Genomic DNA, 18,790 nt, shown 5'->3' with positions numbered 1-18,790 from the left:
TAGAGTTTTACATTCCATATATATATATATAGTATATGTATATATATATATAGATGTAAACGAAAATAAAATTCTATTTACATTCCGTAAATAATAATCAGTTGGTAGTACGTACATATTCGTGAACACGAAATTCGGCAAGCTTCCGAGCAAGCTTATAACTAAAATAGTACATATGAGTATATAATCAATATCGTAAACGTATATGTATTATTATGGCCAAATTTTAATCCAGGGATAAACGAACAAATGAGCAACTCGAAAGCCAACTCGACTGCCAATGCGGAGAACAGGTTGGCCGTAAAACGCGAAGAGTTTCGCGTATTCTTTGCTTAAAGAAAAGAAAAAAAAAAAAAAAAAAAAAAAAAATAGAGCAATGAAAATGGCACGTTTCTTCGATATATATATATATATTTAAGATCGTATGGTTTCGATCGACGATTGGATACGTTTTACGCATCCGTGGCAACGTAGACATCTATTACGAATTAGTCACGCCTCGAGGAAAGTTTTTATTACGAACTTGCTCCGATCGTACGCGGAAAAGAGAATATACCGATAGTCGGTTACGAAACTTTCGTCGAGGTTATTCGCTGAAAGTCGTCAGTCGGAAAGATTATTTAGCTTAAAAAAGAAAGGAAAAAAAAAAAAAAAAAAACATATCGAAGCCTCGAAAACGATCGTACATATTTTTTTTTTTTTTTTTTTTCTTTTTTTTTGCTCAGTCTCACAATTGATCTACCACTTTCAGGATAGCACGCGAACATTATGTATACTCTTGATCGATCGTACAAAGAAAGATGCACATTCCTCCTTACACGCTATTAAGTACCGAACTCATTTGACTAGATAAAATAATTTGCCTTTTTCTTTCTTTCCTATAGCATGTCTTTGGTTATAAAAAAGGTTAATAATATAGGTTTACTCTCCTCCTGGTAATCATAATTCGCACGCGAAGAAATCTACTTCTTTTCTTTTCTTTTTTTTTTTTCTTTCTCTCTTCCTTCTTCCATTCTTCTCTCTTCTCTTCTCTACACACCGTCTTCTTCTCCTCTTTCGTATGTATGCATATACAGATATAGATTAGACATTAACATATACACATATACTCGTATATGCGTATAAATGACTAGGGTGAAAAGTGTAAGACAGGCGTCTCTTTAACAGGCTTCCCGTCGACGACTAGAGAGATATTTTTACGCATCGCGTTTCCGAGATGAGAAAATTATTACTTGCGAATAAAAAAAAAAAAAACAAAAAAATTAACAAACGTATCCCCTTCTCTCGAACAAACTCGACCTCGAGCTAAACACCGTTCGCTTGTATTATTTACATCGTTGATCACCACCATATTCGTTAATTCATTCCTTATAACCTAACCTTACATATATATATATATATATATATATGTAAAACTCTTTCCGATCTTGGATCGAAAACGATACGCGTACGCGAGGAGAGGAGTGGGACGAATGAAGAAGAAAACAAAGCGAGGAAAGAAGGTGTGTGGAGTGGGGGGAGGGAGATAAGAGAAATAGGAGAAGGGATTGTTTATCCTCTCTTACGTCGACGGGCGTACGACGGGTTGGGCAGGATATGCTCGCACTAAGGAATAGGACTAGACGTGATTCTCTCGACGCTGCTCTCTCTGATGCGTATAGTGGTGTAGGTGGCGTTAGGCTCGAGACCAGCGGTGGGACTTCCGACGTTTTGGTGGGCGATCGCAGTGGAGGAGACGGAAATAGGCTGTGGCAGAGGCGTGGTGACAGAGGCGTCGGGCGGCGTGGAGGCGCCGCTGACAGCGGATACAACGGGGACGACACCAGGGACGGCGTTAGCGGACGCGGTTCCTCCTCCTCCTCCCCCTGTCCCGGCTCCATTCCCGGCGGCGGCTGCGGCTGCGGCTGCTGCTGCTGCTGCTGCTGCTGCTGCGGCGGCGTTAGCAACTGCTGTTGCGGCGGCTGCGGCGGTCGTCCCCACGCCTAGCCAACCGTGCCGATTTTTTAAATGTCGCTTCATGTGTGTCGTGCGGCTCAGCACTTTATGGCACACCGGGCACTGAGTCGTCCCTTTGTGCATGTTCATGTGTTTGTACATCGAGTCCCGATTCCAAAACGTTTTACCGCAGAGTTTGCACGAATGCGACGGCTGTTCGATGACCACCGTACGAGAATCTAAATCAGATATAAACGTTCATGGTAGTACATACACGCCCATGTCGTCACATGTGCCAACACTCACATTTTTTTTTTTTTTTTTTTTTTTTTTTTAACCTCTTTGCGTACCGTCTTTGCGAAACGATCTTAGAAAATCAATAATACAAACGTTATACAAAATATATATATATATTTTGCACCCAATCTCTCTCTCTCTCTCTCTCTCTCGCTAATTTTTTTCCCTTTCCTCTCCATTCTTTCTTTCTTTCTTGCTTACTCGCTTTCCTTCTTTCTCTCTCACTTTCACTCTTCTCTTTCTCTCCCTCTCTCTCTCTCTCTCCCAATTTTTTTCAATTACACCTTTTTATATACCTTCCCTTCTCTCTCTCTCTCTCTCCACCTACTGTTCTCATCAATTACTACTACGCATACTCGTTCCTCGATCTATGTATGAACAGGTCGAGGAGTTAAACGGTAAAGAAAAGGCAGCACACACGATGAGTTGTACAAGGAGGAGCAACCACGAGATGGTAAACACGCAACTGTAAACTCTTGGAGTAATCATGCTGAATACGGTGAATAATAATATTGTGGATACAACGTTTGAAACGACAACAAAACAATTGTATTTTTTACGTACAAAAAGAAAAATGTTTTCAATATTCATGCAGAAGAAATATATATATATATATATATAAAAATTCCTGATGATCGGTATGGTATCGGTATCGGTTGCAGTTAGAAAATGCAATTGAAAAATCAATTCACAAAAACAAGCATTTCGTAATTACGGTGTGATCACACGTTTACCTTGTATGTATAGTATACAAGAAATTTGATTTTTTTTTTTTTTTTGCGTGCGTGTGTGTGTGTGTGAATATTCGTAAAAACTGCCTGTTGTGCGCAGTGAACCGACAATCATGTATTTATTCCTTTTGAGCAATATGGTGTGTTCTTTTCTTTTTTTTATGTATGTGGATCTGATGGCAAAATTGATAAAAAAAAAAAAAAATATCGAGCGACGAATCGAGGATCGATTCGACATTTTCGAAGACATCGACGAAAAGAAAAATGAAAAAAAAAAAAGAGAGAAAGAAATAAAAAGACGAAACAAAAAAAAAAAGGAAAATATCTTATACGATACTTTTTATTTTTCCACCTCACGCATGTATATACGTACAAAAAGGAAGAGCGACGATGATATCTCGTCATTTTTTTTTTTTACAAGCTACGATGGAATGATTTTTTTTTTACGTATTGGTTCGATAACGAGAGTTTCTTGTTGAAAAAGAAAAAGAAAAAAAAAAAGGAAAGAAAAAGAAACAAGAAATTCTCCTAATTCTCCGAATTGACGAGGAAAGAGACGACGTAGCAATGACCAGTGCACCAAAATTGGAATTATTAATCGAATTCAGGAGCATGAAGAAAAGTAAGTTTCTTTTCGTTCTCTTCTCTTTCCCTTTGCGCAAATTCCAAATAAAAATAAAAATGTAAAAAATTAAGTAATTAAAAAAAAAAAAAAACTATCGCAAAATGATAAAACAATAGCAAGAAGATTCCGATTCTTTTTTTTTTTTGTACATATTCTTACAGCTATTATGTACACGATATGTACAAATTTAACGATAAATCGTAAAAGGTGTCGCGTTTTCATGCACGGTTATATTGCCATTTAGATAAGATATATAATAAATACTTGACGCGCGCGTAGATCGTTTACGACGAACGAACGAACGAAGTAGGAAAGAAAAATCGATCGAAAGCAAAAATTCGAGAAAGAAAGAAAAGTAGATGCAAATGAATTTCGCATCGAAATACGTAGTTAATTTTCACAGTATATCCCTGTGTATAACGAATTCGGAATGGCGAATCCACAGCCTATGGTGTACATTTTTTTTTTTTTTTCTTTTTTTTTCTTTTTTCTCCTTATTTTCAATCTACGAATCTTTTCAATCTCGTGTAATCTCGTGCTATTTAACACCATGAACATTTAACATGTGACAACGCATCGTGTATTTTCGTGTGAAAACAGCCTGACAAATCGGGCAGATCGTATCGCCCCTGTGTATACTACGATGATGGGCCAAGGAATCACCACGGTTATAAGTGCGACCGCAAACGTCGCACACCCAACGGCCATTTTCATCGTGAAGAGGCTTAGATCTACGTCTGACCCGCTCGTAACCGAGGCTCGACTGTTGTTGTTGTTGTTGTTGGAAATGTTGTTCCTGTTGTTGCGACTGTTGGTGATGATACTGCTGCTGCTGCTGCTGCTGGTGCTGTTGTTGTTGCTGCTGCTGGTGCTGTTGTTGTTGCTGCTGCTCCTGATGTAGCTCGTGTCGATGCACGTGATGATTCCCAATAGGCGTTGTATCGTGCTTAGATTCTGCGCACACAATCCAAAGTGTTCCCATACACACAGACAGCTTCATACTTATGTGATAAAATTTCACCGGTTTTTGCATTTGCGTTTTGCGAATCTTGAAAACGAGATTTTTTTTTTTTTTTTAATATTTTCTCTGGCATTGTTCGTTGTTGCTTTCTATCCTTGCTCTGCTATTTATTATTTTTTTTTAATCACGTTATTTAATTTTCCAAGGCCAATTTTCTTTTTTTTTTTTTTTCTTTTTTTTTTCCCCCGATAAGATGAAAATAAATTGTTGGACGAATATTTCGACACGGCGAAAGTTTGAGTTTCTCTCATATATAAATAATAGAGAAGTAGGGATAAGGATCGATTTTTAAGGGAATACGACGAGATACGACGGTTAAAAGGCAGGAAAGCGAGTATTGGTGTTTGGGGGAACAACGATCGCGTGTATATATATATATATATATATAACATATACATATATATATATATAACGCGTATCTTCATAAAAATAACCGTCACAGTTTTTACGCGTTTGAAATGTGAGTGTGTGTATCTTCTGTGTAGCCATTACGAGCTGAAAAAAATTCCCACAAGCATGTTCAACGAAGCGTCCAGTTAAAGAAAACAAAGAAAGGACATTTTGTCCGAATATCGGAATAATAACAAAACAAGCTTGCAAATATTAACATTTATGCAATTGTTTGATATTCGACAGCTGCGGTAATACGGACGGATCGAAATATGTAATCGAAACATTGCATGATAGAGATTATTTTTGATTATAATAATCTTTGTGAACGTGTGTGAAACAAACAAGTTATATCGGTTTTTTTTTTTGGAAAGTTTTATTGGAATTTCCTGACAAAGTGATTCAAATGCGATATGAGATATCAAATGAGATATATCTTTCGAGATTGTTTTTTTTTTTTTTTTTTTTTTTTTTTTTTTTTTTAAGTAAAATCGTATACAAACATCCTATAATAATAATAAGGTAAAATTTTCAACTATAAATAAAGATACGATGTATTAACGTGCAAACATAAAAATTAAACCAATATAGCGCATCGCATCAACAACAGTCGCATTTCTCTCATAATTATATCTGGAACGAGTTCGTTATCGATCGTTTTACGAAATAAAAACACGCGGATCTGTTTCGAAGCAAAAAAAAAAGAGAGAAAAAAAAAAACAAAACAAAACAAAACAAAACAAAATAAAAACAAAAATGAAAAAAAAAAAAAAAATAGGAAAGAAACTAGTTAAGTAAGATCGAATCTTATTTTATATTTTATATTACTCGGACACGAGTAAAGAAAAGTATCGGTCGATTCGCTTATTTTCTAAAATAATCGTTTTTCTCTTCGAGGAACTTTTCTCGCGTCATCTGTCGTTGATGGCACTTCGTTCGAGTCTTCTAATATCAGTCTGTTTAACGGCGTATTATAAGGACCATGCTAAACCGATCGATTTTTTTTGCGAAAAATCTCTCGTTTTCTATTCACAGGCTTAACTATATATGTATATATGTATATAAAAAAAAAATAAAAATGAAAAATGCAAACGATAAATATGTGTAGAAATAGTACGTATAAAAAAAAAGGAAAAAAAAAAAAAAAGTACAAAACAAAGATTCACTGTGAGAGAACAGCTTTAAAATCGATTGGATAGGATACCGTTGAGCGATGAAAAAAAAAAAAGCGATATAATATGTACATGTAACATGTAATAATAGCAATAAAAAAAAAAAAAAATTAGAGCGGATAAAAAAAAATGAGAAGGTGGTTCGCTTCTTCGCTTGACCGCCGATAAATCGATCAACAGTATCGCGCGACAATATGTATCGACATGTTCGCGAGGCGATTCACTTTCGAAAGTTCAATTTAGCGTCGACACTGAACGTGCACTTGTGGATGCGCAGCAAATGAGCCTTCATGTCGTAACTTCGACTGAATATGCGCTGACAAATTGGGCACCTGGTTTGCCCCGTATGCAAGTCCTTGTGCAGTGTCAACGACATCGGATGCTTGAAACCTTTCCAACAAATTCTACAGCGAAACAATAATTCTGTATCCGTGGACTGACCGTAGTCATCGTCCGAGACGAGGTCCGCGGTTGCAGGACCGGTGCTACCACCCCCGCCCCCTCCGGTATCTCCTGCTCGTTCTACAAATAAACACAAACACACAAGATCACCTCTATATTATTAACCAAGAACAACACACTGTCGCGTATGCAAACTTAGATATCGATCCTTCCGATATCTTTCGTTTCTTCTGTTTCTTACGCGCAATCGGTCGGTATTACAGTTTTCTACTTTATCTATTTTCTTTCTCTCACCGCGAACGCGTTTTTCTTAGAAGATTAATCTTAAATTTTCTTCCCATTCTCTCTCTCTCTCTCTCGAATAATTCCGAACAGCCACGCTACTTGACACGATGTGCGTTCAAAGCTCAAGCTAATTGGGTTAAGTCTAATAATTAAATCATATATATATATATATATATATATGTGTGTGTGTAAATATATATATATATAAAATATATATATGTAGAAAGACAGAGAGCATACGACACCACCGAAAAAAAAAGATTCAAGCCCGCTAAGGCCCCAGGCTGATACGAAATACACCGAAAAACAACCAATCACACACGATACCTACGGTAATTGTACACACGTATCGAAACATGTTTCTTTCCCTCCCGCCATCTTCGTCTCTCCCCATTCGTCTACTCATTACGTTATTATCCTTCAGAAGGACGTCCACGTGGGGGTTTTTTACCAAGGAAGGTAAACTTCGTCTCTTCGATTTACAATATCACATCGATTCACTTTTTTATTATAAGTTTCGCACGTGTTATTGTTCCACAATTTCTTTCTCGTAGAACCAAATATTTTTTTTTTTTTTTTTACAAAAATTTCTTTCTTTTTTTTTTACAAAAATTTCTTTCTTTTTTTTTTCGCGTTTCACGCTTTCTAATATACTGACCAATTGTCTCGCGAAATATTATCTCGCGAAATTATTTATCAATTATTTTAATTTTAATTTTAATTTCGAGCGTAAAAATTCGAGTATAAAAATTTTCAATCGCGATAAAATTGATTTTTTTTAATAAAAATCTATTACCGCTATTAAAAAAAAAAAAACCTTAATTTATCAATCGGTTTCGATGATATTTGCGAAATATGCGTGCAACGATGAAATTTCAGTCTATAATATAAGTACTTGTACCAGAAAGCACGCTGTACCTGTTATTCCTCGTCTTAACGATCAAGTCCATGAAATACATACATAAGATACATAAAAGCATTCATTCAACACGATTCAGCATATTATTAATATTACTTAATATTACGAGATCTTCGGAACGTAAGAACGGAGAATGATAACGATTAACGATAAACGTTTTACATAAATTTTCTTATGTAAAATATTTTCTTTTTTTTTTTCTCTCGTAGTCTCTGAATCGACAGAATGATTATTTCGAGCCACTCACGACGAGTGTACGCGTACGATAATTAAAATGATATGATAACAGCGTAATACGATTTGCAACATCGGGATTTTATAAATTGCGCAAATAAACGGGTGAAAAGTAAGTAGTCGAATAAACATACTTTAAAAAAAAAAAAAAATGGACGAATTAGATCTGCCCGCTAGAACGTGCCAAAAAAAAAAAAAAATAATAATTTGTATACCTTATGCATATTATATTAATAATTGTAAGTACCGTCGAGAAAAAGCCTAGTAGAGCATTATCGTATGAATTGATAACGAGTTTATTAGACTCGTCGCAGTCTTATAGTATAGAAATGAAAATTAAATTAAATAACGAGACATATAATAAATCGTCGCGCACAGTAAAGTCGTATCAAATATAAAATACAAACGGTCGAAATGTCCGTTTTTATAATAATAATAATAATAATAATAATAATAATAATAATAATAATAATAATTATCGGCTGACTGACAATTTATACGACTTATATACGAGTTATAAATAAAACGCTAAATTGTCAACTAACGTTACATTATAAAAAATATAGTCGATAAATGGACGATACTTGCGATTAAAGCAAGATCACGTTCGAAGTACGATACGAGTTTTTAAACGAGTGTTCACTGTTGCTTTCTTCACGAAACAGCCTCTATGTCCAGCAGAAAGACCAGAAAATAAAATATTCTCACATTCTCGAACGTGCGCATAACTTTGCGTTGAAACGATTGAGAAGATTAAAAAAAAAAAAAAAAAAAAAAAATTATCACCTAAACGCATTACGCGTGATGTATATATATATATTTATATATATATATAACCCTAGTACATCTACCCTAGTTGTTTCGACGAAAAGGTAATGTGCAAACCGATCACGCATTCGCATCGAAAGAACACGCAAAACGCACATCGCACCCAATAATCTTGCGCGATAAACTCGACGATCACAAGGTACATAAGAGATTAAGACCGTTAAAGAAAAACGTGAAGTAGTACGAAAGCGGGATAACAAAATTATATTCACGAGCGCATCAGAAACAGAAGGAAAAAAGAGTTTTAAATAAAAATAGAAGAAAAAAAAAAAAAAAAGAGAGAGAGAAAAAAAATTATACGTTTCCTAAATAATAAATATACACAACAAGCGTACACAACTTGACCGAAATTATATATAATATTTTCGGTATAAAAAAGTGAGAGGAGAAAAGAAGAAACAAAGAAAAAAAAAAAAAAAAAAATGCTTATTTTCTCCCTCTTTTTCTCTTTCTCTTCTTTCGTTCTCGTCCTCCTATCGTCTTTCCGTTATCGATTCACTCGTCGTTTTTCCTCGGTCGCAGATGTATAACAGAGAGAAGAAAAAAAAAAAAAAAAAAAAAAAAAATGAAAAAGCGAAGGGTACAATTAGTCGAGTAACGATATTAACTGTGGGCAATCGGAGGGGGCGAGTTGGTGCTATGGGGGCGGGATGTGCGGGATGGCGCGCATTTTGTGAAAATCGACGAAACATGGCCAGCGGCACAAACAGGCATTGCAGGGCCAACATTTGAAGCGCGTCTGCCTGAGCTTTCCACGTGATGTGACCATTCCGCGCTGCTTGCAGTGTACACATACTTTTCCGTGGCCGTTTGCTTTGCTGAGGCTATGCGGCTGACCAGATACGTACGTAATCCCTCCTGAAGAAAACACATTGGCCAAACACTTCGGTTAGTCAATTCTTAAGTATATGTGCACATGCAGCCAACCATTAGTAAACAAAATTTCTTTAACGACCAATCCCAGCACCAACCAATCCCGTAGCCGTGAAAAGCCAGTCTAGAGTATCAGCGATACCAATACCCACGAGTATATTTTCGTACGTGTATGCGTGTATTTAGATGGAAATGTAGCATTGCCAGGTGCTAGCCGAATCTTTCTCTCTCTCTTTCTCTCCATCACCCTTCTTTCCTTCCTCCTTTCTCTTCTCGGACACCGTCGATCGAATCTCTCTCTCCTTCCACTCCCTACCTCTCTCACTCTGCCCTCACTCCCTAGATTCCCTCCGTTCCTTTCAAGTTGCAACGCATTTCGCTTCTATATATATATATTTTTTTTTTGTTTTCTCTCTTTTTTTCATCGCGATTGCTTCTCCTTTACACTCAAAAACATTAAATCCTCGATGAATCATTTTTTTTCCTTTCTTTTCGATCATCGAAAAAATCAGCTTCTTTTTTTTTTTTCACGTCTTTCTTTTCCTCTCTAGTTTTTTTTTTTTTTTATATTTTTACGTGCTTCGGCCGATTGGAAATATTCTTTTTTTCTCGTTTTTCGTATTCTTTCTACTTTCTGCTCGGGCATGTGCACGTTTTACTCTCTGCGCTTCAACGATCTTCGCGTGAAAACGCGAAATAACAATGTGTGCTTAAATAGATGGATAAAATATCGTGAAACATTGCTTGCTTGTTTTCGTATACAGAACACAACATTCCGACAAATACTCGTGTATCGATAGCGGTTACAAGTTTGAAGAAAATCGATCGACGGAAGATTCGTTGTTGTCTTGAGATAGATAATTCAATTCTTCGATTCGGCACGTCAATTTGTTGACAGAGGACGATGCGTCGGTATACAATTTATATCGATTCGCGTCGAGTCATAAGATGTTAAGCGCTTATTGTGCGAGTAAAGGAAAGTAGTCCACGCGCACACACACACACACACACACACAAATAGTTTTAATAAATAATGTAGGGCATCAATTCGATCGCATCAATTTCGCGCGTTAATATAACAATAATACAAACAAACATCGATTCTTGTATCGTTTAAATCGTTATTTACAATAATTATTATTTATTTTGAACGCTTGAAAAATTACACATGAATTGTACACGATAAATTCGATTCTCTATTATTTTCGAATGAAACATTTCAAATTCTTCCTGTTTTGTATACTATTCTATACGCACGCAAAAATGTAATTATCTTTACTTAACCTCGCGCTTATTCATGCTCCTGCTTGAACAATCAAACGATGAATATAAAGATGTTTTCTGCTTACCTACCTGTCGAAATTTCATTTTCAAACAAACTAAAAACGTATTTTCGGATCGGGTCGCGTTAAAAAATAATTTGAGGAACAATTCGAATTTTATAATGCTTCGAAAAGTAATGCTACGAACGGACGAACAATTAATTTTGACAAAAATAATTTCCTACACAGGCGATTAAAATTCATTGAATAAGAAATAAACATGTTCGAAGAGTTTATTGATTCGACTTGAATATATCGGATATCCACGCACCCATATTGATTTTTTCCAATTTACGAAAGTAATAATATATATATATATAAAAAGAAGGAATAAGTAACAAGATGTATTCGAATACAGAAAAGAATCGTTAACATGCCATTATCGTCAGCACCACCACCATTGCTACTTTAAATTAGTCGTTTTGCAAGGCTACGAAATTTTCTTATATAAAAAAATGAATACAAGCTTGCAAATTAATCTTAAATATCAAAGGATAAAATTTTACAAATCATAACGAAAACGAAAGATTAAGAAAAACGATATAAATATTGATTCGGTAACAAAAAAGTGTTGACAATATCGTTATAGGTTATACGTTAAACTCGGTATATGAAATTGCACGATAGATAAATATAAGAATTGTCGAGTATTCTTTTTCTTTTTTTTTTTTTCAATTTTCATCGGTATCTCAATTACATTAATTACATATTCGTGATTGACAAGAAAATGGACTAATTTAAGATTAAATTTGCATGCAAGTGATATCGACATGTGAGATATTTTGCATCACACACGTGCGTGCGTGTCCTGTAAAATTTTGCGGATTCAAAGTTACCTTATACCAGCGTTGAAAGATATTTTAGTGTATGCATAGAAATATGCTTACAGTTAGTGCTCGGAAGGAACGTAGTGGTGGCTTTATACGAGTTATTAAGGGAATGTTGATGATTGTCGGCACACATACAGCACTTGGCAATGCTTACTAATATCTACAGTTCAACCTACACCCGAGTGCCTATACATTTACATCCAAAAACCATGCATATTGTATACTATAGTATGGTTAAATGATTAATAGAAATAAAGTAACACTTTTTCACAACAAAAAAATTAATTTTTTTTTTTTAAATAATTTTAAGACATTTGTATCGAGATGTTTTATTATATGATCGTTTGATTACCCGATCCTGATATTTGTATAAAAATAAATGATTATCAAATGAAACTTTTGTAAATGAAAATTTTTATTAAGTTTCTTATTTTCTTGTTGCCCAATCTAATTGAATTACTATAAGTAGTTTGAATTCTTTTCTTTCTTATGTCTTTTCATTATGAATTGATAACAAACTTTTTATGTGTAACAATAATATAAAATTGTACACTATAATGAATTTTTATATAATTTATATTATAAAAAGTTCACGCAATTATCTTTTAAATTAACTATAATAAAATTAATTTTCCTCCGAGTCTGCATATATTTATTATCGAATTCCGATAATAAATCAAAGTAAATGAAAGTTATATTTAAAGATATGACTAAAAATCATTTTTGTATCCATATTCGAATAATCTGTTTCAATATATAAATGATTCATAGAATTTTATAAGATAAGAATAATTTTATGATAAAAAAGAAGTGATTCTTTTCATATTTATAAATAATATTAAAATAGTAAAATATTATCTTATCAATAATTATAAAGTTATTTATAAGAACATTATAATATATCGATATTAATAACATATGGATACAAAATTCAAAATTAGTTTGCAATGCCATTTCTTTTAATTAAAAAATAAAATTTTGTGTTTTTAAAGCATCAAATATTATCATATTCGTTATAAAATTATTATATATAGTAAAATATAGAAATTATGTTATTTGCATTTTATTGATATTTTTTTTTATCACAATTCTATAGTAATTGTTAAAATTTTTTTCAGATATTAAAAGATATGGTATAGCATCAAATCACATGTCATAGTGAAGTAAGATAAATAATAAATTAAACGAAACCACTTACCCTGTACTGCTTCTTGCGTTAATCTTTCTCCAGAAGTACTAGGTTTTGAAAGCAAGTGTCCTAATTAACAAACAAAATTATGCAAAATATCTTTCTATATGTATTAAAAAAAGACAAAAATAATAAAAGTCTTACCAACATCAGCTGTTTGATGTTTAAGATCCAAGCTATCTGAAGTAGATTGGTTACTTGAGTAAAATGTTTGAGTGATATCAGGCTTCTGATCGTGATCAGGAGTATTAGATGATGTATCTTCTATACCAATTTTATTTAGCGAACTGTCTCCTAAACTCTGTTCTTCGTAACTACAGCTACTTCCATCTTGTACTAGATATTCAGGCATTTCCAATTTTAAATTTGGCATTAGAGGAATTATTTCAACAGGATCTGAACCAGTTGTTGATTGATTTTCTGAAGTCTTATTTTCAGAATCTTTTGCAGATAAAGCATTACTTATAGTCTTATCTGCATTTGTATTTGCATTTTCTCTACATTTTCGTCTTTTAGTCGGCGGAGCATCAGGTTGTAAATCGACAGCGTGATAAGACATTGGAGATGAAGGTGATTTATTTCTCTTATCTGTTGCAGTTTTACTAGAAGCATTTTGAAGTTGAATTTCAGGTTCATTAGGAATTTCTATGTCATCCTAAAACATAAATCATAAACCAATCATACATTTTTAGCATTTAGATCAATTATGAAATATATCATTTTAATTTAAACAAAAATGTTTCGTTATATTTAATAAGAGTGTGAAACATACCTCTACTAAACTATCATTATCTTTTCCTGTACCATCTGTAAGACCCTGAACAGCAAGTAGTTCAGCAGTTGTTAAAAAACTAGCTAATTGTTCTTGAACCACATTTACTTCACCTTGATACATAAAATCAACTAATGCAGCCAAATCATCAAATTTTACATTACGAAATATTATAACAGGATGCTGACATGGATTTTCCTATATTAAAATAAATAATATTCATTTTTGGCATATGATAATATCAATAAATTACATAATTTTTAATTTCAGTTTACCTTAAATAAATCTCTGAAATATGTACTACATGCGGATAAAAGCATTTTGTGTGCTCTTATTCTTTTTCCTTCACAGCTTAAAGTTACATCAACAAGATCTTCTTCTGTTCTTAATGTATCAAAAGCACAAGTAATATGTTTTAAATAATTATTCCACCTAAGAGAAAATTGTTGACTCGAACCCATGCTGATTTTCTGAAATAATATAAGAGTTTTGCTTAAATGTTAAAGAACATATTGAGAATGTTAAAAATATATATATAATTACAAAAAAAATAAAAAAAAATAATCAGAAAATATATATGTCATGTTATATATATATATATATATATATGTTATATATATATATATATATACACATATATATATGTATATATATAATATATATATATACATATATATATATCGCAAATTTATATCTAAGATTCATAAACAATAATTTACCGTATTTTTAATTAATGTGCTCCAAAAATAATAATGTAAGATCAAAAAATTTGTAGTCTTTTATATATAGCGCGGTTAAATTTTCAGTAATAATTGTAAAATGATTACTGAAATGATTAAATTATTTATAAAATGGAGAAATAGCGCTGACTTGTTAGTCCTGATATGTTTCGCAAAAAATAAAAACTGTAAACAGTAAATTGGAATAAAATTTCATGGCACTGTAGAAGTTTCACGGGTTCTGCATGGAGATGAAAAGTGGCGTCGATCAACTAAACGTTTTCAACGTTATGTAATTGCATCACGCCAAGCAATCTTATACACGTTAAATAATTTTTCACACAATCCTATACTAACTTTACAAGTTACACTTTTCGATTAAATGACAGCTGGTAGCCATTTTCCTTCAGGAAAACGCGTAAGATGCGCGGAAAGAACTCAACTTCCTACAGAAACCACGCGCGATGCGTGGGACGTTTCGATACATGTGTAGAACACCTTAAAGGCGTTGTCATTGGTGAATTTTCATTTATACTGATATTCATGAATACCTGTAACTGATCTCAATTTTTATTTGTCTATTTATATTTTATATTATAAAAATTTATAGATAAAATTGATCAGTGTAACAAGTTTTCCAGAACATTTCTTTTATAAAAAAAAAAGTAGTTTGATTTAGTTATTAATATGCAATTTTAATATATTTTTTTTATGTTTATTTTATTCCTTTGAAAACAATAAAATAAATTTTTATAAATAAATAATCGAAAAAATATATTATAATAAAATTTTAATGAAAATATATAACTTTTGTATTATTCATTTGTTAATTTAGTGATTAAAATTATTAATCTAATGGAATAAAAGTAAATTTAAAAAAATAAAGCAAAAGATACTTCATTATTGAATTTCCTAATCATTTATATTGAGTTTTAAATATGTTAAACAATATAATAAATTAAAAAATTCTAGTTATATACATATAAAAAAATTATTTTTTTCTTATTAATATAAATTTCATTTTTTAATAAAATTAAGTTTGGAATTGTTTTTAAATATAAATTGTAAATATAAATATGGTACTTTGAGAGTATTTAATAAATTTATTATATTATAATCAATATTTCTATAATTTACTATTATCATTATCAATATAATGTGTATCATGGATTTGTCTCTAAATGAAGAAAATCTAACTCAAATACTTAATAAATTATCAGAAGATGAGGTTTTTTAAATTTGATATTTTTATTTTATATTTTTAAAAATTAGTTTACATTTATTGAAAAAAATAATTATTTAATTGCAGGTTAAAATAGAAAAAAATTTAGAAAATATACTTTCAAGACAATGTCATGTAGAAGCGAAATTACAAAATATAAGTAAGGTATTACCTAATGTAGTTGTAATACGTACAGAAGGAGAAAAATTTTGTAATATGATTACACGTACTAATGAATTAGCAGAAAATGTAAGTGCTAAAGTAAGACAATTAGATTTAGCAAGGGTAAGTTAAATTATAATATTAATTATATAATTAAGAATAATTTTTTTATTATTTATAATATATAATTATATTATAGAGTAGAGTATATGAATGTCAAAGACGTGTTAATGACATTCTTGATTTACAATTATGTAGTGAAGGAGTAGCTATGGCATTACGTAATGAAGACTATGAACAAGGTGCAGCACATGTTCATCGTTATTTATCAATGGATCAACAATTATTAGAAAGAACAGCTGAAGATATTTTAATGGATCACACTAATATCAGTTCTTCTTTGATTACATTACAACAAGCTGCATTACAACTTAGAACTGTAGTTACTCATAAATTCGATGAAGCAGTAAAATCAGAAGATCTTGCCTCTGTTGAAAGATTTTTTAAAATATTTCCTTTATTAGGAATGCATACTGAAGGTCTTAAAAAATTTTGTAGTTACTTATGCACAAAGGTAATAAATTATATGTAAATTATATGGTTTTTCAAATATTATATGTTTTATGTATATTATATAATTTTATGTATATATATTCTTTATACTTTTTACTTTGTTATAATTCGTTTCATTATTATATATTAAATCATTTATTATAATTTGTTCAATTAGTTGCAAGAAACAGCTCAAAAAAATTTAAAAGCAGCTTTGGAAATAAAAAGTAACGATAAAAGAGCATCAGTTATCTTTTCTGATACTATGACATTACTATTTGAAGGAATTGCTCGTATTGTGGAGATACACCAACCAATAATTGAAACATATTATGGTCCTGGAAGACTGTTAATGACTATTTCTATTTTACAAAAAGAATGTGATAGGTATATTATTTTTACTAATATAAAACTGTATATTCTTAAAAATAATATGCATTATTTTTTATATTATTTATATCAAATTTAGACAAGTTAAAAAGATTATTGCAGAATTTATGAAACACCGATATATATCTAAAAAAGTACAGATTGTAAATGAGCATGTTCGAAAACCAAATTCTGAAAGGGCAAATCCTAAAGATTTTGACTTATTATTGGGAGAAATTACTATAATGCATTCACGTGCAGAATTATACATTAGATTTTTAAAAAGAAGAGTTAAAGTAAGTTAAATATTTTTTATAACATAGAAATTGATAACATAGAATATGGCATTATCATATTTTTTTCATTTTTATTATAGAATGACATCGAAATTAGCACAACAAATGATGTGCAATACAAAGATTTAATAACTGAATTCGAAAATATTATCAATAATTCTGATTTAGCACATGGCATGCAAGAACTTCTAAGTGCTTATCTCGCTTTAGAAAGATATTTTCTTGAAGAAAGTGTAAATAAAGCATTAGGAATGGATACTTTAGATCAAGATCAACAAACATCTAGTATGGTTGATGATGTATTCTTTATAGTACAAAAATGTATAAGGTGAGAAAATTTAAAAATTTACACTGTATTATACATCATAAATATATATTTATGATATTTTTAAAATTTTCACATATAGGCGTTCTATGTCAAGTTGGAGTATAGATGGTGTTTGTGCTGTTGTTAATATGGCTTGTGGTATATTAGAAGGGGAATTTGCAAATAGATTACGAAATCGATTACGACAAGGTTATCCAGCAGGATATTTAGATTTAACACAAGCTTATAATGCTCTTCTTCCAACAAGTATACAACATGGTCGTTTACAGACTTCAGATACAGAACTCGCACGTTTAACATTTTTGGTAAAATTGATTATAATATTGAAACTATTTAATATTTGTTATATATTAATTCATTTAAGTATTTCTATCTAATATAGGCTTATCTAAATAATACTGATGTAAGTATTGAGTATGTCGAAACGCTATGTAAAAGTCTTAGTCCAGAAATAGATGCAACATTTCCTAATATGCAAAGTAAAGATAGAGGTAAAATCGATAGTTGTCTATCTGGCTTAAAAAGTGTTATGTCGATTTTGCGAGCTGTTACTGATTATGGCTTAGAACAATTACGAATAAGCGCTGTCAAACCAAGAGTCACACCTTGGGTCGATGCATTTTTATCTGTAGATCATCATATAAACGAGGTAAAAATTATATTAATATATAATTGTAATAACATATAGAAGAATAAAATTAAATATATAAAATTTCATAGGATGATTTATTAAGATATGAAACAGAAGAACCTTTTGTACAAACTTTAATTATGAATTTAGAAGGTTTACTTCAAAGTTTTAAAGGTAGTTTAACAACATCTAATTATGATGCCTTAATTGGTCTTCTTACTGCTGAAGTCACAGCTCGTTTAGAAAAAGTTGTATTGAAATCTACGTTTAACAGAGTATGTATATTTTATGATATTTTTTATTTTATTTCTTTTAATAATCAATTAAATTATTCAGGCGGGAGGTCTCATACTTGATAAAGAAATAAGATCATTGGCAAGTTACTTAGCTGCTGTTACTTCTTGGTCTGTACGTGATAAGTTTGCACGATTAACTCAAATAGCTACTATATTAAGTGTTGAAAAAGTGGAAGAACTAGCAGATTATTGTGGTGCAGATGCAATAGCATGGAGATTAACACCTGCTGAAGTTCGACGTATTGCGTCTATGAGAATAGATTTTCGTCCAGAAGATCTAAAAAGATTAAAACTTTAATATCTATTCAATTATATTGTTAATATGTATATAAAAAAATATAAAAAATAATCAATAAAAATAAAATTTCGAGGCAAACAATCATTTTAATA

General features: G+C 31.6%; 2 protein-coding genes across 12 annotated transcripts in view; one reads left to right on the top strand and one right to left on the bottom strand.

The window, feature by feature from the left end:
• Window positions 1-14,968, bottom strand: part of LOC411126 (broad-complex core protein isoforms 1/2/3/4/5) — a 23,385-nt gene extending 8,417 nt beyond the window's left edge. For 3 of the 7 annotated variants that reach the window (XM_006570213.3, XM_006570216.3, XM_006570215.3), the window contains exons 1-5: window positions 14,545-14,968; window positions 14,101-14,295; window positions 13,826-14,023; window positions 13,198-13,708; window positions 13,063-13,122 (exon numbers count right to left, since the gene is read on the bottom strand). In XM_006570213.3, coding sequence (XP_006570276.2) covers window positions 13,063-13,122; window positions 13,198-13,708; window positions 13,826-14,023; window positions 14,101-14,286 — 955 coding nt within the window. In that variant the 5' untranslated portion in view covers window positions 14,287-14,295; window positions 14,545-14,968. Of the gene's footprint in view, window positions 2,175-3,712; window positions 4,543-6,233; window positions 6,694-7,390; window positions 9,698-13,062; window positions 13,123-13,197; window positions 13,709-13,825; window positions 14,024-14,100; window positions 14,296-14,544 lie in introns of those variants that run through there. The other 4 variants (XM_006570212.3, XM_394600.7, XM_006570214.3 and 1 more) reach the window with 4 other exon arrangements.
• LOC411125 (conserved oligomeric Golgi complex subunit 4) lies at window positions 14,942-18,790 on the top strand. Of its 5 annotated transcripts, none has more exons than XM_026440991.1 (10): window positions 14,942-15,061; window positions 15,854-16,015; window positions 16,187-16,502; window positions 16,659-16,867; window positions 16,950-17,145; window positions 17,226-17,473; window positions 17,553-17,778; window positions 17,856-18,122; window positions 18,194-18,379; window positions 18,441-18,790. In XM_026440991.1, exons 3-10 carry the CDS (start codon window positions 16,200-16,202, stop codon window positions 18,696-18,698), a joined length of 1,893 nt encoding a protein of 630 aa, XP_026296776.1. In that variant the 5' UTR covers window positions 14,942-15,061; window positions 15,854-16,015; window positions 16,187-16,199; the 3' UTR covers window positions 18,699-18,790. The 5 variants fall into 5 exon arrangements, with proteins under 5 accessions (XP_026296776.1, XP_026296775.1, XP_006570282.1 ...); XM_026440990.1 differs by having other exon boundaries at window positions 15,854-16,051; XM_006570219.3 differs by having other exon boundaries at window positions 15,854-16,051; window positions 16,128-16,502.

This window comes from Apis mellifera, linkage group LG5 (genome assembly GCF_003254395.2).
Source record: "Apis mellifera strain DH4 linkage group LG5, Amel_HAv3.1, whole genome shotgun sequence".
Taxonomy (NCBI): domain Eukaryota; kingdom Metazoa; phylum Arthropoda; class Insecta; order Hymenoptera; family Apidae; genus Apis; species Apis mellifera.
This window is presented reverse-complemented; position numbering and strand designations above follow the sequence as displayed.